Source organism: Papio anubis, chromosome Y, assembly GCF_008728515.1.
Source record: "Papio anubis isolate 15944 chromosome Y, Panubis1.0, whole genome shotgun sequence".
In the NCBI taxonomy this organism is placed as follows: Eukaryota; Metazoa; Chordata; class Mammalia; order Primates; family Cercopithecidae; genus Papio; species Papio anubis.
In genome coordinates, this window is record NC_044997.1 from 2,002,939 (window position 1) to 2,029,796 (window position 26,858).

General features: G+C 39.0%; 1 protein-coding gene across 21 annotated transcripts in view; it reads left to right on the forward strand.

Annotated features, from left to right (window-relative positions):
• USP9Y (ubiquitin specific peptidase 9 Y-linked) overlaps nucleotides 1-26,858 on the forward strand; it is a 209,435-nt gene that overhangs the window by 146,743 nt on the left and 35,834 nt on the right. For all 21 annotated transcript variants that reach the window (XM_031661065.1, XM_031661067.1, XM_031661064.1 and 18 more), the window contains 6 exons: nucleotides 13,195-13,303; nucleotides 13,605-13,751; nucleotides 14,561-14,704; nucleotides 15,729-15,951; nucleotides 18,925-19,145; nucleotides 21,500-21,690. In XM_031661065.1, the coding sequence (XP_031516925.1) occupies nucleotides 13,195-13,303; nucleotides 13,605-13,751; nucleotides 14,561-14,704; nucleotides 15,729-15,951; nucleotides 18,925-19,145; nucleotides 21,500-21,690 (1,035 nt within the window). The remainder of the gene's footprint in view (nucleotides 1-13,194; nucleotides 13,304-13,604; nucleotides 13,752-14,560; nucleotides 14,705-15,728; nucleotides 15,952-18,924; nucleotides 19,146-21,499; nucleotides 21,691-26,858) is intronic.

Genomic DNA, 26,858 nt, shown 5'->3' on the forward strand with positions numbered 1-26,858 from the left:
CATCATGGTACCTCGTACTTTTAATATGCTGCTGTATTTGTTGCTAGTATTTTATTGAGGATTTTTGGATGTATATTATTGTCAATGAAAAGATTCAAACTCTGTAGAATATTTGAAGAGGTTTATTCTGAGCCAAATATGAATGAGCATGGCCCATGACCCAGCCCTCAGGAGGTCCTGAGAACATGTGCCCAGGGTGGTTGGAGTGCAGCTTGGTTTTATACATTTTAGGGCGGCATGAGACATCAATCGGATACATTTACGAAATACACTGGTTTGGTCCAGAAAAACCAGTGGGACAACTCAAAAGTGGATGACGGGGGCTTTTGAGTTGGGACAACTCAAAAGTGGATGACGGGGGCTTCCAGTGTATTGGCTAATTTAAACATTTTCTGGTTGACAGTTGGTTTTATTGAAAGACCTGGGATGATAGAAAGCACATGTTCAATTTAAGATAAAAGATTGTGGAGATCAAGATTCTTTTGAAGTCTTTTTATAGTGGCTGCCCTTAGAAACAATAAATGACAAATGTTTCCTATTCAGATCTTGAAAAGGTGCTAGACCTTTAGTTAATCTCTTTAGAATTAACAGGACTTGGAAGAAAAACACTTAGCTATGTTAATAGAGATTTTTTACAGATGCATATTTTCTCCCTCAAAGGAAAGCTGCAGAGCTGTTTCAAGACATAGCCAAGAAACATGTTTTGGGGTAAAATATTTTGATACTCTTCCTTATATCATAATGTTATGCCACAGTCATACTGGAAAGTAAGTCACGATACATAGGGTTAAATAAAACCCATCTGATGAGGATTTATGATTTGTAGGGAATGACTCCCCAGACCCCTTAGACAGGAATTTGGGCAACATAAAACTATCAGACCTTAGTTCTCATTGTTAAAATGTATTGTGTTGGTCTCTACTTTCCCCTTCCCCTTCCCCTTCCTTCCCTCCTTCCCTGCCTTTCTCCTTACCTTTTGATTCCCTCCCTCCATCAGTCCCTCCCTCCCTCCTTCCTTTTTTTTGGAAAAATATTTGTCTAGCTTTGTTAGGTGAATAGTATTGGTCTTATAAGTTAAGAAATACAGGTTGAGTATCCTTTATTTGAAATGCATGGGACTCAGAAGTGTTTTGAGTTTTAGAATGTTTGCATATCTTGGTGATGGGAAACCAGTCTAAACAGGAAATTCATTCGTTTTTCATCTACCTTCATGAAGGTAATTTTGTATATTTAATAGTTTTGTGCATGAAACAAAGATTGTGTTAAGGATTGAGGGATGGAGTTTTTCACTTGCGTCATGTCAGCACTCAAGTTTCAGATTAGAGAATATTTCTGATGTTTGTGTTAGCGATGGTCAACCTGTACTGTCTTGTTTTAAAATAAATGATTTTGGAAAAGGGAAAAATTTGTTTTAATTCTTTGAACATTTGATAGATTTCAACAATTGAACAGTCTGGTCCTGGTGAACCAGCTATGTTTTCTGGTGTATACACCCTGGAGCTCATGGTCATGCACCAGGAAGATTTAGGGCACAGACACACCGATGGTGTTTAGGAGCGGAGGTTTAATAGACAGAAGAGGAGAGAAAGAGAAGCAGTTGTCTCTATAGAGAGAGGGGTCTCCAAGGGGAAAGGACTGGCTGGCAGCCCATGCACTAGATTTTCTAGCCCAGTTGGAGAAGGCTGTGTCTGATTTACATAGGACTCACAGATTGGTTTGATCAGGTATGAGGTTTACGTAGTGTGCAAGGAAGGCTGGTTGCCCCACCCTAATCTTTTTCTTTTTTCTTTTCTTTTCTTTTCTTTTTTTTTTTTTTTTTTTTTTTTTGAGAGGGTGTCTTGCTCTGTCCTCCAGGCTGGAGTGCAGTGGCACAATCTTGGCTCATTGCAATCTCCACCTCTCGGGTTCAAGCAGTTCTCCTGCTTAAGCCTCCTGAGTAGCCAGTAGCTGGGAATACAGGTGCACACCACCACACCCAGCTAATTTTTGTATTTTTAGTAAAGATGGGGTTTCACCATGTTGGTCAGGCTGTTACCCAACTCCTGACCTAGTGATCCTCCCACCTGGGCCTCCCAAAGTTACTGGAATTACAGGGGTGAGCCACTGCGTCCAGAGGCCCCACCCTAAGGTTATTATGCAAATTGGGCTGTACCAGTTGATCGAAGCCATCTTGTCTGCTCCTTACTGTACACTGGCTGGCAGAGAAGGTAAGATGGAGCCACCATTTTGAAAATGTCTAGTCCCTTGTTCCTGCCTGCCTTCACCTGTGCAAGCTTCCAGCTTGCTTGTCTATGTCTGCAACTCTACTTTACAGGCTGCTCTTTGTTGGAAAATGATTTGGGGCTGCTTTTCATGAAAAAGAAAAGCCTTATCAAGGACTCCCACACCTATCTGCCTGAGTAATTTTTTCTTAACTCCTGTATCACTGGGGTTTTCTTTTTGATAGATGTGAGCTTGTGAAATGTGTTTGGTGTTTGTCCCTTTTCCCTGGAGTAGACTCTTTTGGAGTCACCAAAGTGCTGTCTCTTTATATTCTAGTGTTGACTGGAAAGAGGAAAGCATGATTATGAGAGACAGGACTAGCTGGATTTCCTAGGCCAACTAACAATTCCTAAGCCTATCTGGGAAAGGTGACTGCGCCCACCTTAACGGGCTTGTAACTCAACTTACTCCTGACCAATCAGGGAGTAAAGAGAACTCACTAAAATACCAATTAGGCCAAAAGCTGGACATAAAGAAATAGTTAAATCATCTATCGCCTGAGAGCACAGAGGGGAGGGACAATGATCTGATATAAAGTCAGACATTCGAACTGGCAGTGGCAACCCTGTTTGGGTCCCCTCCCATTGTATGGGAGCTCTGTTTTCACTCTTGTTAAATCTCACAACTGCACACTTTTCTGGTCTGCGTTTGTTCTGGCTCAAACTGAGCTTCCACTCACCTTCCACCACTGCTGAATGCCACCATTGCAGACCTAACATTGACTTCCACCCCTCCAGATCTAGCAGGGTATCTACTGCATTTCTGATCCAGGGAGGCACCCACTGCTGCTCCTGATTGGGCTAGAGGCTCGCCATTGTTCTTGCACAGCCAAGTGCCTGGGTTCGTCCTAATCGAGCTGAACACTAGTCGCTGGGTTCCATGGTTGTCTTCTGTGAGCCATGGCTCCTAGTAGAGCTGTAACACTCACTGCATGGCCCAAGGTTCCATTCCTTAAAATCTGTGAGGCCAAGAACTACAGGTCAAAGAACAGAAGGCTTGCTGCCATCTTGGGAGCAGCCTGCCACCATCTTGGGAGCTCTAAGAACAAAGACCCACCACTGACAATTAGAGGGTTGGTACTCTTAGCCCCAGGGAGCAGTTTCTAGGAAGGGAGAGCATCTGAAGGTCAAGCTGACCGCTGGTGGCCAGTAGGTTATTTAATCATGCCTATGTAATGAAACCTCCTTAGAAAACCAAGAAGACAGGCTTCAGAGAGCTTCTGAATAGCTGAATATGTAGTTTCCTGGAGGCTGGTGTGCACATAAAAGCAGACATCAAGAAACTTTAATGCCAAATGTAAGGTAGTTTGTTTTGTTTTGAAGGGAGTTTCTGCATTTAACAGTGTTTCAAGAATTTTAACCTATTAAATAAAAATACTCCAACTGAACCTAAAAACTACACTTTATAAACCTTATAACAGATGTTTATACTGGAACAGGAATTAAAAGAAAATAGAGAGTGTAAGCAAAAACTCAGTTGTATGTAAGAAAACCCAGTTTCCCCTAAGGAGGAGAAACAGCTGGAGTCCTTTAAAAAGTAACTGCCTGTTTTTCTGTGGCTAGTGAGCCTTATCTTTCCTCCTTTCCCAGGCATGGTGAAGACCCTGGTTCTCTAGCTGTGCAGCTGCAAGGTCGCTAGACAGATACACTCAAGTCGCAAAACATGTTATTCGTTAAGTAAGAAATGATGTAATGCATGCCTCAATTAATTGAATACCTGTCATTGTTTCTCACTTCTGTAATATGCTTCCTGCTACACAGATCTCCCCCACCCCAGGAAATGCTTAAAAGGTAACTCTTTGTTCAGGGCTCAATCCTTTGGATGTTAATCCAACTGGGCCAGTGCACCTAAATAATAAATACCCTCCTGAACCCCATCAGTGTCTCTGATTCCTGAAAAAATCCCACAGCAATATCTAAACGATTCCGTGATTGATTAATACTGCACAATAAGTTTTATTCTAGAGTGATAATGGTTTCTTCATGTTAACTGCATAACAACAAGCTGTTTAGAAAGAAAGGAAAATCAGTTGGTATGTCAGTGTGAATCTTAAGCATATGTTTGGTTTGGGGGAATGATCATCAGTGTATTTTTTATCAGAAATATTTATTGTAAAAAATAAGGCTTTTGATTTAGAACTTTCTGTCTCTGATGTATTTTGTATCTTCATAAAGACAAAGGCAATATCTCAGTTGTTTCTGTGTATCTGTTTGGGGGAGGCTGCTTCATACCCCTTTAGACTCAGGGCATTCTAGGAGGAAAAAGAAAGAAAAACCAACATCATTTCAGAGTTTTCTGTCATCCAAAAGTAATAAAACACAATTCTGGTCTTTTATATAGCACTGGCTCACTGGCTATAGATAAAAATTAGAGCTTCCAAGAACAGTCTACTGCTCACCAGTATGCTTTTATATTTGGTGGGTGTATATGTGCATAAAATAATGACAATTGGGTAAAGAAGCTTTGTCGTTATTTATTTTAAAGTCACAGTGCTTAAAAATGCCTTGTAATACTAAATAAATCACTTGGGTATTTCCAGTCCTGCTTCCAAGTGTTAAACTATGGGTGAACTTGTTTCAGGCTATGAGGCTGGATTAGGGCGTCTTGCAGCTAATGATGTATTCTGCTCAGCCCAGTTCTAATGTCACGAGCAGACAGACTGACAATCAAAACTGATAGATTTTCCTCTACACATACTTTAACATAGATTCTATCCCTTGTGCCGAGCCCCAGAGTTTCTTCAGCTGTTTACACACTCATTGACCTGTTCCAACCCAATCTTCATGTTAACAGTACACAGGGACTTTTTATTCCTCACGCACAACAGGATTGTAGAAGGCAAGTTCCTTAATTTGAACCATAACCTCCTGGGTGAAAGTTGCAGTCCAAAACGCCTGAGAGACCAGGCCTTTGGTACACGCCTCCAAACACCAAAGGTGTTGGAAGCCATGCCTTTTCATTAGCCCAAACCATATCACAAAGAGGCGGTATGGATGTGACTAGTCCAATGGCTGGGCCATTGACTGATAAAACAATAGGTTTCTTACACTAAATGAAAGTATTCACAAAGTTTTTGCTAGTATCCACTCTTTTAATGCTTGCCATTTTTCTGTCATTTCTTAAATGCTTCACAAAGAACACAAAATCAAGGCCACAGCCAAAGACACTGTCAACTGCGCTAAGCAGCACGAGCTTGCTGTCATTGGCAGCAGGCCTATTCAGAGGACCCTGAATTTCTTTCATTACTTCTGTATTTAGTGAGTTATTCTCTGTTGATCTAGTTTATAGCAGGATTTGAGTGAAGTCATCTTTAGTCCTCATCACAGTGTCTCTGTATCTGTCGGCACTTTGTTAGCCTTGTGCTGAAATGCACCCTCTTGACAAAGGGCTGGTCTCTTCTGTCATCAATAACCTTTCTTTCTTTTTTTTTGAGATAGAGTTTCTGGAGTTTCACTCTTGTTGCCTAGGATGGAGTGCAATGGTACAATCTTGGCTCACTGCAATCTCTGCCTCACGGGTTCCTGCTATTCTCCTGCCTCAGCCTCCCAAGTAGTTGGGATTACAGGCATGTGCCACCATGTCCGGCTAATTTATTTTTAGTAGAGATGGAGTTTCTCCATGTTGGTAAGGTGGGTCTTGAACTCCCGACCTCAGGTAATCCACCCACCTTGGCTTCCCAAAATGCTGGGATTACAAGAGTGTGCCACTGCACCCGGCTTGTCATCAATAACCTTTCTTCTCCCACCTCTCACTCTTGGAACAGATGTTTGCGTGTTTGCTGCTCCATGGGCTGTTAATGGATCCATTAATAGCAATGTACTTTCTTCCTGGTTACCTGAACCTGTGGCCCTGGCAGCAGTCATCAGGCCAGACATCTGACGCATTAGTGGGTGGATCTGGGGCCTGTTCTCCATCCCAGCCTGTTTTTCCATCCCAACCTGTTCTTCCCTGGGATCTGATAAAGCTCTGCCTGGCTTCTCTGTTGCCACCTTGAGCACCACTGTGTCCTGCTGATCTGGCTCAACAGGGTCCAGTTTCTCAGGTTCCTGAAAGCCACCCACTCTGTTCCTAGTGTTATTGGGGCTCTGAGGTGCAAGTGTCTTGATAGTTGAATTTACTAGCTCCATATTATTTGGGTTGGAGAGAGATGAAGCTGTGCTTCTCCTAAAGTTCTGGCTGGCAGCAGACAACTGGCTGCTTTTGGACTTGTAGTCTTTGCTAATCGCTAGCGTCTTAGTTCTTAGAAAAGTTGGTTTTGGTAGGGCTAGTGATTTCTTTTCTGGCATTGTTTGAAGAAGTTCTACCTATTCTGGCCAGTGTGTTTTCTTTCTCTTTTTCAGTGTGGCATCTGTTAAAATCATGAATACATTGGTCATAGTTCACGAGGTGTGGCTCTGGTTCCCAAGTATCATCCTTGTTGTCATAGCCTTTCCATCAAACTAAATACTCTCCCTTCCCTTTCTTGTCTTGTCAACGATCGTTTCAACCTCAAACTGCTGGGCAACCATGGAGGGAGGGACAGGGTTGGGGCAGATGCTGTGCCGGCTGGCCAACACTTTGTTTCAGTTACATCTCCACTTAGCCACCACTTCCTTGCTCTACTAGGCACTGGGCACAGATGAACCTCTTCTGCTTTCGTGGCCACAGGTGGGGAAGAAGTTGTGTGGAGAAACTGCTATACTGTGTGCCTTTGGCTCTCCATGCTTACTCCCTGTTGGGCCAGCGTGGACTTGGGGCCATGGTCCCATGATGCAGGGCTGAGCAGCTGCCTCAGGTAAGAGCAGGGCTCTCGGGTATTATGCAGAAAGCGTCCTACCTGCTTGTTACTATTTCCTTTTGTGGTTACTCTGACAATAACAATTTAAGAAAGTTGTAACACTTTTAAAGTCACACTAGTTTACCTTCAGTAGCATACAAAAACCCTGCTCCTTAATAGCTCAGACCCCATCATGTCAGTTATTCAGTTCTCAGAATTACACTTTGATGTATTGTATGTCCAAAAACGTAAGCTGGTGATAGTCTTTTAATATATTAGTATTTTAAATCATGTAGAAAACAAATAGTGGAGTTGCACTTTGTTGAAAGCTTGGATAGCTTTCATAATTGCCCATATATTTATCTTTACCTTAATTTTTATTTCTTCAAACAGCTGTCCAGTGTCCTTTCATTTCACCCTGAAGTATGCCATAAAGCATTTCTCGAAGGGTAGTGTACTGGTAAACTTCTCCATCTTTTATCTGGGAATGTCATAATTTCTCTCTCACATTTGATGCAGTTTGTTTGGACATAAGATTTCTGTTTGACAGTTTATCCTTACAGCACTTGCAATATGTTAGGCCACTGCTTTCTGGCCTCTTAGGTGTCTGATAAGAAATTTGCTGACAATCGGGAGGCTGAGGCAGGTGGGTAGTCTGAGGTTGGGAGTTCGAGGCCAGCCTGGCCAACATGGCATAACCCTATCTCTACTGAGAACACAATTCCCGGGCTTGGTTTGGTGGCGGGTACCTGTAATCCCAGCTACTGGGGAGGCTGAGGCAGGAGAATCGCTTGAAACTGGAAGGCAGAGGTTGCAGTGAGCCAAGATCGCGCCACTGCACTCCAGCCTGGGAGAGACAGCGCAACTCCATCTAAAAAAAAACCCCAGAAATCCACTGATTATCAGTGACAGTCCTTAGTTTATGACTAGTCACTTTTCATGCTGCTTTCAAGATTGTCTTTGTTTTAGACAGTTTAATTAGCGTGTATCTTTGTGTGTGTTTCTTTGAGTTTATCTTACTTGGAGTTTCTTGGGCTTCTTGGGTGTTTATTTCCTAAAATTTGTGACATTCTTGACAACTGTTTTGTTAAATACTCTGTTTCTTTCTCTCCCCTCTTTGAACTTCCAAAATGTGTAGGTAGGCTCTGCTTGATGGTTTCCCACAGGTTTCTGGGCTGTGTTCACTTTTCTTTATTATTTTTTCTCTCTCTTCCTGACTTGATAATTTTAAGTGCCTTTTCTTTAGGTGTGCTTTTTTTCCCCCTTCTAGCTGCTCAAATCTGAATGCAAAAATGAGAGAGGAAAATGCTCTGGCTCTTTTAATCCCCTGAAAGTTGCTTCAGCAGGAGGAGGAAGCTCCTGCAAAATGGTTGGGGAATGTAACAATGACTGCCCACCTCCGTCCGGACCATCTTAATCAGAAGTGATAGTTGGTGCACAAGTCTTCCTGAGATTTGGAGGGCAGGGTTCTTTCTGTCCATCCTGGCTCTTGCAGGCTGCTCCGGAAGTGTTTGCAAGGCAGCATACCACAGTGGTAGTTGATGGAGCATAGGTAGCTGCTGTTAAGCTAAGTTATGAAATTGATCAAATTTAATTGTAGTTTACCATCCAGGTCTTCTTTTGAAAGCTGTAAACATTCAGATAGACTGTAGGGTTCCAAAATAATTATATCACACGATTCTACCAACTGCACCTATTGTCTAGTCGGAGAGACAGATTCACAGTGCTCTGTAGTTCACTGTTGCTCTCTTCCCAGAACCCTGTAACATATTCTTCTAACCTCTGTGTCTTTACACCTAAAGTGAGACTTGCATAAATATCATAGAGGTGAATCCATTTTTTAAAAGTGCATTTCACTGGTCTGTGCCTTTTCACACAGAGCTTACATTTAAAGTTATTGCAAGCAAGGAATGGCTTACTCTGACATTTACCTGCTTGTTTTCTGCATGTTCTCTATACTATTTGATCCTCAATTCCTCCATTGCTCATTTTAAAAATTTGGTTGGTTTTTTAAAAATGTGCTTATTCCCTTTTCTGTATTTTTTGTATTTTTTATTAATTATATTTGGGACTTCAGTTAATATCCTAAACTTAAAATAGCCTACTTTGAATAAGGCTAACTTGTTTGAATAATATGAAGTTTAGTTTCAACAGTATATAAATAAGCTGCTTTTGTACTTTTCCATCCTTCCTAATCTATGTTGTTGTCTCAGAGTATATCTGTATCCAGAGTGTCTGTTAAAATGGATTTGTAATTGTCTTATGTAAAATAGCTACCTATCAGAAGTACAATAGTAATAGTTACCTTTGCCAGTTTTGTAATAGTAATAGCAGCTTTCTTTACAGTGTTAATTCTTCCTGTGGCTTAAGATCACTGTCCAATGTCCTTTCATTTTAACTTGATGGTTTCCTCCTACCAATCCTTGTAGAGCAGGGGTAGTAACCCATTCTCTTAGCTTTTCTGTATCTAGGCATTTTTGCTTGAAGTATAACTTGCCAGATACAGATTGCTTGTTTGATAGCTTTTTTCTGTTAACACTTTGTTACCTCCTTCTGGCTTCTGTGTTTTCCATGCTTTCTGAGCTGTTTGTTGTTAATCAGTACTCCCTTCTACATAACAAATGACTTCCATATTTTCCATGCATTCTGAGCTGACTGTTGTCGATCAAGACTCCCTTCTGCATGACAAATTGCTTCTCCCTTTCTGTTTTTACAATTGTCTTGGCTACTGACTGACTATAATTTTCTTGGTGTGGCTGGCTGTCTTTGACTAACTTCTCCCTGGAGGTTTTTATCCTTCTAGAGTTTGGACATTGAGATATTTCATCAAGTTTGGGAATTTTCAGCCATTTATGTCTTCAGATATTCTTTCTGCCTCTTCTCCTTCTGCACTTATGGGACAGCCATATTGCATGCATTGGTCTACTTCATGGTGTTCTGTGTACTTGTTAGGTTTTTCCCACTTTTAAAATTCTTCTTTTCTGTTCTTAGACTGGGTTATTTCAATTTTCATTTCTTCAGACTTAATCTTCACCTGCTCAAACGTGCCGTTATACTTCTTTAATGAACTTTTCATTTCCATCATTGCGCGTTTTTATCTTTAGATAGTCCATATTTTCTTCTATAATTTGTCTCATTGATACTCTCATGTTCTCTTATCATTTGTCTATTTTTTTTTTTCTTTAGGCTTAACTCTTTTTTTTTTTTTTTGAAGACAGAGTCTCACTATCACCCAGGCTGGAGTGCAGGGGCGCAGTCTTGGCTCACTGCAATCTATGCCTTCCGTGTTCAAGTGATTCTCTTGTCTCAGCCTCTCGAGTAGCTGAGATTACAGGCATACACCACCATGCCTGGCTCATTTTTGTATTTTTTGTAGAGACGGGGTTTCACCGTGTTAGCTGGGATGGTCTCGATCTCCTGATCTCATGATCCGCACACCTCGGCCTTCCAGAGTGCTGGGATTAGAGGCTTTTTATAGTCTTTGTGTATAAAGTTCAGAACATTTTCAGTTTCTGCTTTTCATTTCACATTGGTCATACTTTCCAGTTTGTTTTGTGTTTTTTTGTTGTTTGTTGTTTTCTTCATTTCTCCAAGGTGTCTTCTTAGTTATTGAAGGCTTAGCTTGCATTGCACCAGTGTTTTGACTGAGTATAATATAAAAACTGTCCGTTTTTAAAACTGGATCTGTATTAACACACCCCTTTAATACTTAGGGAGACTGTTTATAATTCTGCCTCAGCCTTCGTTTTTTTCTCACATTAAAGTTGTAGATAAGCCTGAGGGCTAACAGTTTTACATGTTTTTGAGAATATCTCCTGTCATGAGCATGTGCATGATTTTCTAAATTCTTTAGTGTATTTCACTGCTTTCGAATATCCTCATTTCTCCAAAAGAAAGATCTCTCCAGCTTTTGCCCCCTTTTGCAAGTTGTCTGTTTTATGGGTTAACCGTATACTTTGCCCCCAGCAACCTAGATGTTTGTGACCAACGCCTGGCATTTTCAACCATGAGTGAGTTCCGAGTTAGGCAAAACAGAGATACGTGTATTTCACCAATTCTTTATGTAACTCCTAGGCATAAGACACAATAGATTAGCACATAAGGTCTTCTTTACTCCTTCCAGAATCAGGGATCAGGGCCTCACATTGGGAATGTGGTTTGCAGTTATGAAGACTTCAGCTGCACCTGGGAGGTGGTATGGCAACACCACCAAGACTTTCCTACCATTTTAAAAATTATCTCTCGGCCGGGCGCGGTGGCTCAAGCCTGTAATCCCAGCACTTTGGGAGGCCGAGATGGGTGGATCACGAGGTCAGGAGATCGAGACCATCCTGGCTAACCTGGTGAAACCCCGTCTCTACTAAAAAATACAAAAAACTAGCCGGGCGAGGTGGCGGGCGCCTGTGGTCCCAGCTACTCGGGAGGCTGAGGCAGGAGAATGGCGTGAACCCGGGAGGCGGAGCTTGCAGTGAGCTGAGATCCGGCCACTGCACTCCAGCCTGGGCGGCAGAGCGAGACTCCGTCTCAAAAAAAAAAAAAAAATTATCTCTCAGCTCAGTGTTTCCTTAGTTGATATAAATTGTTGATTTCCAGGGTCCTGTCAGTTTTGGGTTGTTGTGCTATTTCTTTGGAGGGTTTGAAAGTATCTGTCCTGTGGCTTTACTTTCAGTGTAATTTATGAAGCACTGATTGTTTTCTGATCTCAGAGTTCATACGTTTTTGTGCCTTAAAAATTTTCCTTAAAATACTTAAATAGTATGTTAACCTCCTAATTTGGGTTCCTAGATGTTAGGTTTTTGTTTTAGTGGATATGGTATGAAGCTTTTTGTTTGCTTTGTTTTTAAGTGAGATTATTGATTCCATATAAAATGCATGAGGCAGGATTCGTTCATTATAAAGTACAGTTTGGTTTTATATAGGACAATCACAGAATACTTTGTTGCCAGGGTGACTTTCAAGTAAACACCTAATTGAACGAATAAGGGAATAATCACGTAAGTTTGCAGCAGGATCAACAAGTATGAAGATTCCTGGCATAAGCCTACTTAGCTTGTTAGAAAACATAACAAGGTTGGTGTAGCCGAGGCAGGATGAAAAAGGAGAACAATTATGTATGAAGAGCTCATAGAGATAACGGACAATCCATGTGATTGTTTTATATAGGTCATGTTTTATATGGTTCAATAGATACTACTTTAGATTTTACTTTAAGCCTGGTTCATAACTGGAAGTGGGATTAGTAAGGTTGCTACTGGCATCTAGTGGTGAGAGGCTGGAAATGCTGCTAAATATCCTAAAATCTGGAGTCTCAGACACCTTTAGGAATTTAACACAGTTGGACCATCTCTTCAGAAAATTGTGAAGAAAGGCATACATGTGGAACTCTTTGATACTATAGTTTGATGATTTCTGAGCCCCATCTGTGAGTTTCATAAATAGGAGGGACTTTTTTAAGCCCTTGAAAAGTTCAGTTGATTAAAGTTTGGGGGAGGTGAGGGGTGGGAGAGAGAGAAAAAGACAGGGAGATTCTGAGTTTGTTTCCCAGAGTTAATGACTCAGTAAGCATTGCATGGAATCTGAGAAACTGCATATCTTAGAGGTTTTCAAATGATATTAATACTATTGGTCTGATAATCACATTTGAGAATCATTGATACAATCAGACGTATCTTTACCCATGTTACATATCTATGAGTTGCTTGCTCCAATGCACAGTTCGTTGAAAGTGATTCTGGGGAGGCTAAAAAAGATATATAGAAGCTTAATGCATAGCACCTTTGTATAGTATCTAGAGGGTGTTTCCAGACATTTCCTAGAGAGGTAGTTAAAAATATGTCCTGCAAAATAAGAGGCTTATATTTTATTGATTGATGCTTACCTTTGACCTGATTCACCCTGACCCCTGATTCACAGTAAATATTAGAAGATCTAAGAAATCATACATTAAGAAACTTGAACAATAAATAGTAAGTAGTAATATTCCCAGTCTATAGGTGACAATTTGAGGATTAGCTCCCTGACAAATATTTTAAACTCATTTATTCTGTGTTGCTAGCCAAATGCTAAAATGGGGGTTACCTTGTATTTTACTGTTGATGTATACATCCTATTAAAGATACATCAGTGTTGGAATTATTTTGTTGTTGTTCATGGATTACTTTGTGCTTTTATTTCAGAACTGTTCGTCAGTTGGCACAGGAGCAGTTCTTTTTAATGTGCACCAGATGTTGCATGGGACACAGGCCTCTGCTTTTCTTCATTACTTTACTGTTTACCATATTGGGGGTGAGATGTTTTCAGATGAACTTATCAGTATAATGCATTCTTAACATGACAGACATTCAGAAAGTTACTATATAGCTTTTATTATATTTAAAAAGGCATAATTAATAAATGCAGTATTATAGTTTTTTACTATTTATAGACTTTTTTTACAGTTCTTGAGACAAATATAGTATGTCTTGGAAAAATAAAGAGCTTACTGTTTTTGTCATTGATATGAAGTATTGCCAATTGGGTTTAAAAAAATTATATGGACTCTGAGTATAGACTTGTGAATTCATGTTGTTTTAATTTAATATTTCAGAGCACAGCAAGAGAGAGGGGTAAATATTCAGGTGATTATTTCGCACTTTTACGGCACCTTCTCAATTATGCTTACAATGGCAATATTAACATACCCAATGCAGAAGTTCTTCTTATCAATGAAATTGATTGGCTCAAAAGGATTCGGGTAAGTTGAATAGTATTCAGTTTATTATGTCACGATCAAATCAGCTGTCTTATTAAAAGGAGGTTTGGAATCTTATTTAATTTCTATTTTTATTTGATGACTTAGGAGAATAAATTCTCAAAATGCCTCTGAGAATGAATGCAAACAAAATGTGTACTTTTCACTGGTGAGTTGGTAACTTAGATTCATAGAAACACACATAGCTAGTTTTGTTCGGTGTGTTTTACTTTTCTTGGAACTTGGAATGCTGATAATTCCGTTTCTTTCACTTTGGTGTTTTTTTGGGAAATTATCGCATTTGAAGACTTTTTAAAAGATCAAATTTGAGAGCTTGGTATTTTCACTGAACCATCTGATGTCCTATTTCACAGAGTTCTATGAGAGTATATTTCTGAAGTGTATGGCTTTGGGCTTCAGGTTAGCATTCTTCTAGTAGATTATAAAGCTTACTTACAGAACATGGTTTTTGAACCCTGGCTATTGACATTGTGTACCCAGATAATTCCTTTTTGGGAGGAGCTTTGCTGTGCATTGTAGGATATTGAGCAGCGTTTCAGGCCTCTTCCACTCAGTGCCGTAGTAACCTCCTTTCCCCGTGGTTGTAAATCCCAAATATGTTTGTGTCTTGTGGGAGCAAAATTGCTTACATTTACTGTTCTAGAGACGTCTAAAAAAGAAATAGGAAACCACTTGTACGGCTTGGGGAAATTGTATAGATCTCATTTCCTTCTAGCTCTCTGTTCTCCTAACTCCCTGTACTTTTCTATCTCCATGCTATAGTTGGGCCTATAATATTTTTCCTTTTTCAGGATAATGTTAAAAGCACAGGTGAAACAGGTGTTGAAGAACTGATACTGGAAGGCCACCTTGGGGTAACAAAAGAGTTACTGGCCTTTCAAACTTCGGAGAAAAAGTATCACTTTGGTTGTGAAAAAGGTGCTAATCTCGTTAAAGTAAGTACTTTTTTTTTTTTTTCTTTTTCTTTTTTTGAGCTGGAATCTCACTCTGTGGCCCAGGCTGGAGCGCAGTGGTGCCATCTCAGCTCACCGCAGCCTCCACCTTCCAGGTTCAAGCGATTCTCCTGCCTCAGTCTCCCAAATATCTGGGACTACAGACATGTGTCACCACACCTAATTTTTGTATTTTTGGTAGAGACTGAGTTTCACCATCTTGGCCAGGCTGGTGTTGACCTCCTGACCTCAAGTGATCAGTCCACCTCCACCTCCCAAAGTGGGTAAGCCAGACGCCCGGCCTCACTAAGGTAGGTTCTGAATTTTGTTACTGAACTTCTTATCATCTTATAAATGTTTGTTAGCAAATGTATCTGATTGAACTCTGTATAATGTCTTTGAGACATAATCTGGGTGTTTTTTCTTTTTTCATGTCCCACTTCTCTTTTAAAAAGGATCTCTGAAGAGGTTAGAGTAACTTTAAAACGTGTACCTCACTTGAAGAGATTTTGTAATTACAAATCAGAGTTTTGATAAAGTGGTATGAAAAGTCAGTAAGCAGCATTGATTGATTTTCATGTTGAATAATCTCAGTTTTTCTTGACTAGATTTCTAAATGAGAGAAATTTCCATCTTGCAAAACTTCATTTTTTATACAGTTTTTATTGGTGAGCTTTTTATATGTCATGCAATTCAAGAAAAAGAATATAACTTTGATGCATTCTGTTCCTATTTGAAATGAATTTGTTTCTGTTTATATCTGATTAAAGAAGTTAAATTTATTTAGAATGTCTCTTTTCTTTGGTATAAAATTGTTTAAATCACTTCAAAAAATCTGATCTGGAAAACTGATTACATTTATTAATTGTTCTCAGAGGTTTTTATAGAGTTTTGTTTTGTTTTGAGATATATAATGAGATATTTAATTATGTCAAATAATTATTAAAGTATTTCCTTTGAAGAGACATGTTTTTCCTAACCTATATTTTCTACTAATAACATCTAATGTCTTTTTCTAACTTACTAGGAATTAATTGATGATTTCATCTTTCCTGCATCCAAAGTTTACCTGCAATATTTAAGAAGCGGAGAACTGCCAGCTGAGCAATCTGTTCCAGTCTGTAGTTCACCCGTTACCATCAATGCTGGTTTTGAGCTACTTGTAGCATTAGCTATTGGCTGTGTAAGGAATCTCAAACAGATAGTAGACTGTTTGACTGAAATGTATTACATAGGCACAGCAATAACTAGTGAGTATTTTAAATTATAAAGCTGTATTGTTCATTAATGATACTTCAGTTTAAAATTTTATTTGATGTTTTAGAAAAATTAACTTGTGATAGATTTTTTTGATCCAGTGAGTTTAACATTTTTAGTTGTCAGATATAATTAAAACCATTTTAGTCAGAGAACATTAATTCAGAAAAAATTTTTAGATGTGTCTTTTAAATGCTCCTTTATGCTTTGTTTAGATGAGTTTTATTTAGACATATGTGAAATAAAACCGAAACTTCAGAGTAATAGGAAGGCAATTTAATGCCATAACAAGTTTATATTTAAAATGCATGCAGTGAAAAGATTTTCATAATCCTAACACTGAGGTTGCTTAATGTTATTTTTGTTGAATTCTAAGGAAGGTATAGTTTTAAAGATCACAATGTAAGAAGAGAAATTTGAGTGTATTTTACTAAGTACTAAATGCCTAGATCATGCCGTAAAGTGAGTAGCTCTCTTCAGATCTTACATAGAACTGAAACTCAGAGTGGGAGGTGGGTGTAACTAAAATAACAGATAATAAAATAAAATTTAGTTCATTTCAAGGAAAAAACCAAGGCTTAGAATATAATTAACAACAGCATGCATTATAAATCTTTAATTAATAAATAAGAATTTAACTTTGCTTATGTATTTCCCTGGGTGAGAATATTTTCAATCACATTGTAGGAGTTTCTACCTAAACTCCCTGCTTAGAAGGTCAGATTTTTTTTTTTTGTTCCATTGAATCTGCATAGAGAGAAGAGTTTCTTCTCTTTTTTGAGACAAAGCCTCGCTCTTGTTCCCCAGGCTGGAGTGCAGTGGTGCGATCTCAGCTCACTGCAACCTCCGCCTCCTGAGTTCAAGCAATTCTTCTGCCTCAGCCACCTGAGTAGCTGGGATTCAAGGTGCCTGCCACCACACCTGACTGATTTTTGTATTTTTAGTAGAGACGGGTTTCACCATCTTGGTCAGGCTGGTCTAGAACTCCTGACGTCAGGTGATGACCTGCCGTAGCCTCCCAAAGTGCTGAAATTACATGTGTGAGCTACCACCGTGCCTGGCCAAGAGTTTCTTTTTTAAAAGCGCTTCTTTTGTTAATTTATTTAACTAATGTATTTATGTGGTTAAAGTAGGTAGTTTCAAAAGAGTTTATTTTTCAGAAACACTTGTTTATTTTACTAGTGTTTATACCTGGTAAATATGTATTTTCAAATATAAAAGAGGATACGTGTTAACAATTATTAACTTCCTACAGGTTTTATGTTTCCAGTCCAGAAATTATCTCTGTCTATGCATTTGTATGTATGTATAGCTATTTGTTCTGTACAAATGAAAATGTACAAAATACAATATTGTTAACTTTGTTTTGTACTTAGTAACACACCTGTCAGCACATGAAGATCTGTATAATTCTATTTATTAGCTACATAACTTGCAGTTCACTGTGCTCCAATTTATGTAATTCATCTCTGATGGTGATTGATGTTTAAGTTGTTTTGGTTTCATGCAAGGAAAAGAAGGATTTATAGTTCTCGCAGTTATTTCAAATACACATCTCATTGACTATCTCACAATAAAACTGGATATCGGCAAAGCAATTATCACTATTTACTAAGGAAGGAAACATATTTACGTGAAGGTTATACTTTTTAAGAGTCAGGGCCGGGCACGGTGGCTCACACCTGTAATCCCAGCACTTTGGGAGGCCGAGGTGGGTGGATCACAAGGTCAGGAGATCGAGACCACGGTGAAACCCCGTTTCTACTAAAAATACAGAAAATTAGCTGGGCGCGGTGGCGGGCGCCTGTAGTCCCAGCTACTCAGGAGGCTGAGGCAGGAGGATGGCGTGATCCCGGGAGGCAGAGCTTGCAGTGAGCCGAGATCGCACCACTGCACTCCAGCCAGGGGGACACAGCGAGACTCCGTCTCAAAAAAAAAAAAAAGAGAACCACAACTTGAGTCAAAGTCAAGTTTGTATTGTATACGATACTTACATTGTAAATAAGACAGTGCTCTTATATACAATTAAAAGTGAGAAAACCATAGTATTTTTTTTATAGAGAGTTCTGACTACAGTGAATTCAATACTCTTAGATATAGAAGTTTTTTGTTGTTGTTGTGGTTTTTGAGAGGGAGTCTTGCCCTGTTGCCAGGCTGGTATGCGGTAGCACAGTGTTAGCTCACTGCAACCTCCTCGTCCCGGGCTTAAGTGATTCTCCTACCTCAGCCTTCCGAGTAGCTGGGACTACAAGCGCACACCACCACACCCAGCTAATTTTTGTATTTTTAGTACAGACATGGGTCTCGAACTGCTGACCCCATTATCTGCCCACTTCGGCCTCCCAAAGTGCTGGGATTACAGTTGTGAGCCACCATGCCCAGCCAGAAGTTTTTAATTAGTAAAATAATAATGATTAACACTAAGCCTGTGTTTAACACATGGAAATTTAGTGCTATACCACCTTGTTTTTTTGAGACAGAGTCTCTCTCTGTTACCCGGGCTGGAGTCACTACAACCTTTGTCTCGTGAGTTCAAGCGATTGTCCTGCCTCGGCCTCCCAACTAACTGGAATTACAGGCACGTGCCACCACATTCAGCTAACTTTTGTATTTTCACTGGAGACAGGGTTTCACCATGTTGGTCACTCCTGACCTTAGGTGACCTACCTGCCTTGGCTTCCCAAACTGCTGGGATTACAGGCGTGAGGCACCGCAGTGGCCAGTATTACACCATCTTATATGACGCTTCAAAACCATTACAGAAGCAGTATCATTAAAAACATCAACAAGGTCTGTAGCTAAGAATCTGTGTAGTGGCTCATATCGTTGATGTGAAAATTTAAAATACTGTTTCATAGTGGCTGTGGTGGTAAAGGAGGTGTTGCTGTTATTAATTTGTTAGCCTGAAAATGGTGAACAGAATCACCATTTTCATAGTATAAGCATCTTTTCTCTTTTTAATTCAGCTTGTGAAGCACTTACTGAGTGGGAATATCTGCCTCCTGTTGGACCCCGCCCACCAAAAGGATTTGTGGGACTCAAAAATGCTGGTGCTACATGTTACATGAACTCTGTGATCCAGCAGCTATACATGATTCCTTCTATCAGGAACAGTATTCTTGCAATTGAAGGCACAGGTAGTGATTTAGACGATGATATGTTCGGGGATGAGAAGCAGGACGGTGAGGTAAATTTTAATTACTGTTTTCTTTGAAGATTCTGATAGCAGATGCTATTGTTCTCCCTCAGATTACTATACTTTCATGGGATTTTGTGGGGACTACATTTTGATGATCCAGGCAGAATCTCTGAGATACTATGTCTGGCATACTTGTAGCACTCACTATCTAATAGACTTGAAACTCCAGTTGATAATTTTTAGCACTGTTTTTTTGTCTCCAAAGCACAGTTAATATAATCACATTTTGTGTGACATGGTAAATGTAATTCGGTATTTGAAAAATGATGAATTTATTTGTTTTTAATAATTACATTTTCATTGTCTTGTTTCTTAAAATGTGTTATTTAATTTCTTTCACTTTTTATATTGTCTGTTTCATAAATTGTACTTATTTTTAGGATTCTCTATTTTTCTCGCATTAGAGCTCTTTTTGCTAAGGAAACAAATTTGTGTCTCAAATAATGCTTCATTGACCTGTTAACAATGTTAGTTAACAACTGTAATCAGGCTGCCTATGAAATATATCCAGTTGAAAATAAAGCAGTAAAAAAGTTAGTTTTTAGTGACAGATCGCATATTTAAGATTTAAGATGTAGCTCTTAAATACGTGTATAGAGAAAATGTAGTTTTGGTCATATTTGGCTGGGCATGGTGGCTCATGCCTGTAATCCGAGCACTTTGGGAGGCCAAGGCAGGCAGATCACCTGAGGTGGAGAGTTGGAGGTCACCCTGACCAACAGAGTGAAACCCCAGTTTTACTAAAAATAAAAAAATTAGCCAGCTGTGGTGGTGCATGCCTGTAATCTCAACTACTCAGGAGGCTGAGGCAGGAGAATCTCTTAAACTCAGGAGGCAGAGGTTGAAGTGAGGTGAGATCGTACCACGGTACTCCAGCCTAGGTGACAGAGTGAGACTCCATCTGAAAAGAAAAAAAAAGTTTTGGTCATGTTTTTTTTTTTTTGAGCCAGGGTCTCGCTCTGTCTCCCAGGCTGGACTGCAGTGGCACAATCCCAGCTCACTGCAAGCTCCACCTTCCAGGTTCATGCCATTCTCCTGCCTCAGCCTCCCAAGTAGCTGGGACTACAGGTGCCCACCACCATGCCCAGATAATTTTTCTATTTTTAGTAGAGACGGGGTTTCACCTTGTTAGCCAGGATGGTCTCGATCTCCTTACCTCGTGATCCGCCCACCTTGGCCCTCCCAAAGTGCTGGGATTACAGGTGTGAGCCACCATGCCCAGTCTTGGTCACATTTATACTCAGACTGTTTATCTTTTACTTATGTTGATAGGAACTAAATACAGAAATCAAAAATTGTAACTGCAGTAAATGGTTCTCCAGTTTCTACATTTCTTCCCTGCAGTGGTCTGAAATAGTTTGAGTTTCAGATTGTAGTGTATCATTTATGGAGATTACAGACACTTGCTTCTGCCTTTCAAGATCTAATGAATCACACCATCCAGGCATTCCCATCTGGGTAGCTATACTTTTAGTAGAATCTCCATGTGGATTGTTCACCAATACCAGGTTAAGAGCCACTACTGGAAGGAAATTGGAAATTAAGTCCTACTTTTATAGCTCATTCAACCCCCCATAGGATGTTGAATCTAAAATAGATAGAGATGGCTCATCATACTGACAAAAAAGTAAATGACGCCAACAGAACATAAAATTTCAAGTTAGGTCACCCACCTTTGTGCTTGGTTGCTTGTGCTTTATGTTGTCTCAGCACTGTACTGTGGCATGCATGGCTATGCCTACTTTTTCTATGCAGTGAGCTTTTCCAGGGCAGGAACTGGGTATTATTTATTTCTGTAACACAAATATCAGATACAGAGCAAAGCATATAGAAACATGTTAGACATTAGTAAAGCAGCTGTATTTGAGATTATGACCTTTGGAGCTTTTGTGTGTGCTCCCGTTCCTTCCACAACTAGTCTTAATAACCATATTTATTTTTAATAATTGTGATAACATTACATGGACTATCTCATGTAATCTGGGAAAATGCATTGTCCTCACAAGAAGATACTGAGTCCTAGGAAGACAAGTAACTTACTCCCCTGAAGTTACTTATGGCAGAGCACTCATTTGTCTTTAGTCCTGTCTACTTGACCAAACTTTACTATAATTCACTACCTCTAATTTTTTTTAACTATTCTTTTATAATAACTTATCTGTGAAATATTTTATCATAACCCATCTGTGAAATGAGGACTAATATTAAAAATTAACTGCTTTGGAAGTAAGAAGTATGAAAAAATGAATAGCATTTCATTTACTAACTTTTGGTATTTGTTTCAACTTCTTTCATTATACTATCAAAGTTAGATTAGCTCATCATTGTCTTTTGGTCTCTAGAGTAATGTTGATCCCCGAGATGATGTATTTGGATATCCTCATCAATTTGAAGACAAACCAGCTTTAAGTAAGACAGAAGATAGGAAAGAGTACAATATTGGTGTCCTAAGACACCTTCAGATCATCTTTGGTCATTTAGCTGCTTCTCGACTACAATACTATGTACCCAGAGGATTTTGGAAACAGTTCAGGTAAATCATGGGTGGATGATCATTTAAGTTTCATAAAAACCTCAATACAGTAAACTTCTAAAATGTATCTTAGAATACATAATTAGTTTTGTATTTAATATTTAAACTATACTAATGTTCTAACTATCCTTCTTGGTCATAGTTTTTTTTAATTATACCAGTAGAAAGAGGGAAAATTTGTCACAGTAAAGAAAGGCACTGTATTCTTTAATCTCTTAAGACATAATTTACTTCTTCATTTTGGAGGACTTATCAATTATATAAGAGCAGCCAGGCACAGTGGCTCATGGCTGTCAGCCCAGCACTTTGGAAACCCAAAGCTGGCAGATCACCCAAGGTCAGGAGTTCAAGACCAGCCTGACCAACATGGAGAAACCCTATCTCTACCAAAAATACAAAATTTGCCAGATGTGGTGGCGCATGCCTGTAATCCCAGCTACTTGGAAGGCTGAAGCAGGAGAATCGCTTGAACCCAGGAGATTGAGGTTGCAGTGAGCCAAGGTTGTGCCATTGCACTCTAGCCTGAGCAACAAGAGGAAACTCCATCTCAAAAAAATTACATAAAAGCAAAATACTAAAATGTAGTCATTCCCTTGCTTAAACAGCTCTCTGCAAAAGCAAATGTCAAATATATTGTTTTATCTATATAGATTTTTTATATATCTCTAACATTTTTCTTTAAAAAGATGATCATGGTACATTATCACATATAATAAAAATTATTTTATAAGCTTGGAAGACATGACAAAACTCTGACTCTACAAAAAAATACAAAAATTAGTCAGGTATGGTAATATGAGCCTTGTAGTCTCAGCTCCTTTGAAGGGTGGAAAATCATTTCATTCACTAACTTTTGGTGTTAGTTTCTTTCAGCTTCTTGCATTATAAGTTAGATTAGTGCATTAATGATATCTTTTGGTCTCTGGAGCAGTGTTGATCCCCAAGATGATGTATCATACTCACCTTGAACACCAGCATTACTCATAAACAAATGGACATTTTCACCACTAGAAAGGAAGTCCCCCTTCCTAGCCTGGCAAGAAAAATTATATGTGTATATTATATATAATTATATACTGTGTATATTATATATAATTATAACTATTTTTATATATGGGTATATTTTTCTTTACAAATTTGTAAAGTAATAATTCCCTAACATCCTCCAAAAGTGACCAATAAAATCTGGCCTCTTTTTAGGTTTGGAAAACCTCAATTAGGCCAGCTGCAGTGGCTCACATTAATAGCCCCATCACTTTGGGAGGCCAAGGCAAGCAGATCTCTTGAGCCCATGAGTTCAAGACCACCCTAGGCAACATAGCAAAACCGCATCTCTACTAAAAATGCAAAAACTTAGCTGGGTGTGGTGGCCTGTGCCAGTAGTCCCAACTACTGAGGGAGGATCACCTCAACTGTGATGGAGCCACTGCCCTCCAGGCTGAGTATCAGAGTGACACCCTGTCTCAAGAAACAAAGAGCTCAGTTACATCTTAAACTTATCTTTTTTTGTTCGTTTGTTTCACCTGTTTTATCAAGGCCTACTTTTTATCATACATGGTACTAAACACTGTAGCACAACTTTTTACCATATACTGTAATACGTGCTCTTCCTAGTGTGTAGAAAAACACTGCTGTCCCGCATAAGAATTTAGAGTTCTTTCAACAAGGTACTTCCTGGATAGCTCAGAGGTAGGAAAGGAAAGGCTTCTTCTGATTTCTGAGCTGCTTTTTCTGTTTCATTTATGGCAGCCACCCTTATATGTATTAGCATATCACTTTCATTTCTTTTGAAAGTCACAAACTTATAGTACACTGACTCCCCATTATGTCTCTCAGTATAAATTTCTATATTCTATAGCTGAGCTGTAAGCCTAGGTTATAATTATAAATGCATACATTTATAATTCTTTTTTCTTCTTTCAGTTATATAACTTCACATGTGCCTTGCTCTCCTTTTTACCTGTTTCAACTATTTTTTCTTTCCCTAGCTTATGCTTTCTTTACCTCAAGACTTTTTTCTGCAATCTAGTCAGCATTTCTGTTCTTGTTCTTCCAATTTACTCTAACACTTTTAAGTTTCTATCTTCAAATCTTGTACTTAATTTATGTGTGTGCATATATGTGTGATAATTGAATACACAGTTACATAATTATATACATTATAGAGGAATTTCATACACACGTATATAGATATGTATCATTTTGCTTCTTTATAATTTGTATTTAAATGTATTAAGCTATAATGTGTTTGTACTTAAATATGTATGTTTTTGTCTGCTCGGTGATTCTCTCCAAATAAGTGTGGAGCTCACAATTTGTCCTAACACATTTGTGTTACACACACTCTAGACACATTGGTTCCTAATACATTTTTTTCTTTTGTGGTAAAGTTCTTATAAAATTCACCATTTCAACCATTTAATAGTGTACAATTCAGTGGTTTTTGGTACATTCAGAATTTTTTGTGAAAGTATCATTTGGTTCCAGAACATTTTCATTATCATTTGGTTATTATCATTTGATATTTCATTATCATTTCACTATCATTTGGTTCCAGAACATTTTCATCACTAAAAAAGAGGTTCCCTGCTCATTAAAGAGTCAGCCCACTTTTCTCTTCTTCCCATCCTGGCAACAAAAAATTACTTTTCTCTCTATATAGGTTTGCATATTTTTTATATTTCTTGTAATTTAATCACAGAATATGTGGCCTTTCTGTCTAGCATGTTGTGTTAAACATGGTGTGTTTAAAGTATGTACATTCTGTAACATGTATTGGCACTTTGTTCTTTTTATGGCTGAATTATATTTCATTGTATGACTAGACCACGTTTTGTTTATTTATCCACTGATTAACTTTGGATGGTTTCTGTCTTTGAGCTATTGTGAATAGTGCCTCTGTGAAAATTCATGAACACATTTATGTGTGGATGCATGTTTCATTTCATTTCTTTTTGGAGTAGACCTAGAAATGCAGTTACTGGGTCATGTCATAATTCTATGACTCTTTGTGGAACCACCAAATTGCTTTCCAAAGCTCCTGTAAGAATTTTACATTTTCTTTTCTTTTCTTTTCTTTTTTTTTTTCTTGAGAAGGAGTCTCGCTCTGTTACCCAGGCTGGAGTGCAGTGGTGCAATCTCAGTTCATGGCAGCCTTTACCTCCCACGTTCAAGCAACTCTCCAGCCTCATCCTCCCTGCCTCATCCTCCTGAGTAGCTAGGACTACAGGCATGCTCCACCAGCACTCCACCACAGCTAATTTTTGTATTTTCAGTAAAGACAGGGTTTTTAGTAGAGAAGAGGTTTGGCCATGTTGGCTAGGCTGGTCTCAAACGCCAGACCGCAGATGATCCATCAACCTTGGCCTCCCAAAGTACTGATATTACGGGTGTGAGCCACCAGGTCTGGCCCAGATATTTACATTTTCTGTTGGCAAGTTATGAAGGTTACAGTTTCTCTACATCTGTCAACACCTATTACCTTACTTTTAAGTATATCCATCCTGAAATATGTGAAGTGTATCTTCTTTTGAATTTCATTTGCATTTCCCTAATGACTGTTAAGTACTGTTGAGCATTTTTTCATGTACTTATTAGTAATTTCTGTACTTTTTTGAGGAAATGTCTATTGAAATACTTTTCTCATTTTTTGATTGCCTTTTATTGTTGCGTTGTAAGACTTCTTTGTACCTTTTTTGTGTATTTGTGATAGTAGGCCCTTGGAGATAAATTATTTAGAAATATTTTCTCCCATCTGTGGATTATCCTCGCAGTATCTTTATAGTGCACTTTATGCATAAGAGGTTTCTTCTTTTTTTTTTTTTTTTTTTTTTCAGAGCGTCACTATGTCACCCAGGCTGGATTGCAGTGGTGCAATCTTGGCTCACTGCAACCTCTGCCTCCCAGATTGAAGCAATTCTCCTGTCTCAGCCTCCCAAGTAGCTAAGACTACAGGCCCATGCCACCATACCCAGCTAATTTTTGTGTTTTTAGTAGAGATGGGGTTTTACCACATTGGCCAGGCTGGTCTTGAACTTCTGACCTACCTCAGGTGATCCACCTACCTTGGCCTCCCAAAGTCCTGGGATTACAGACCATAGCGCCCAGTCAAGAGTTTTAAATTTCGATGAAATCATACTTGGCTTTTTTTTTCTTTTCATTTTCAGGCTCCTCCTGTAATTTACTATTTTAATCATGGCAGAATGTGCATAACATAAAAATTCACCATTTTGATAGATTTTAGTTGTCCAGGTCACTGGCATTATATACCTTTATACCACTATATCCAAAGGTTTGTCATCTTTTTGTTTTGAGATGGGGTCTCGCTCTGTTGCCGTGCTGCAGTGCAGTAGCGTGATCTCAGTTCACTGCAACCTCCACCTCCCGGGTTCAAGCAATTGTCCTGCCTCAGCCTCCAGAGTAGCTGGGATTATAGGTGCCTGCCAAGACGCCCAGCCAATTTTTGTATTTTTAGTAGAGACGTGCTTTCACCATGTTGGCCGGGATGGTCTGGAACTCCTAACTTCAGGTAATCTGCCTGGGTTGGCCTCCCAAAATGCTGGGATTACAGGCTGAGCCACTGCACCCTGCCAGTTTTTCTTCTTGTAAATTGAAACTTTATATTCATTAGTAATAAGTCTCTCATATCCCTGTATTAATTTTGGGGTGCTGATTTGGAAACTTTATTGAATTATTGTATCACAGTGATGTATACTTGCATGTAATCTTTAGGATTTTGATTTGGATGCTTTTTGTTTCTTGTTTCTTTAATGATTGTTCTAGGAGAATTACTTTGTCAAATAGAAGTGGTAAAAATGGATATATTTGGGTTGTTCCTGGTCTTAGAGGAAAAGTTTAATCTTTCATCATTAGAACCTTACCTTAGACAAGCTTGTCCAACCTGCCTCATTTTGTTGTTATGTTTTGTTTTGTTTTAGGCTAAAAGCAGCCTGAAGCCATGGGTTTTTAGTTTCTGTGTCTAGTGATAAGGTGAAAGAGGGTGAGGAAGGAACTTTACCAGCCCATCAAGAAACAGAAACTCAGAACCCATGAGTATATTCTCTCCCTTGGACAATCCTGCCTTAGACCATGTTTAAATATTGACTCAATATGAACCAAAGCTAAACATAAGAAATAAAATTGTAAAAGTTTAAGGGGAAAATTTATGG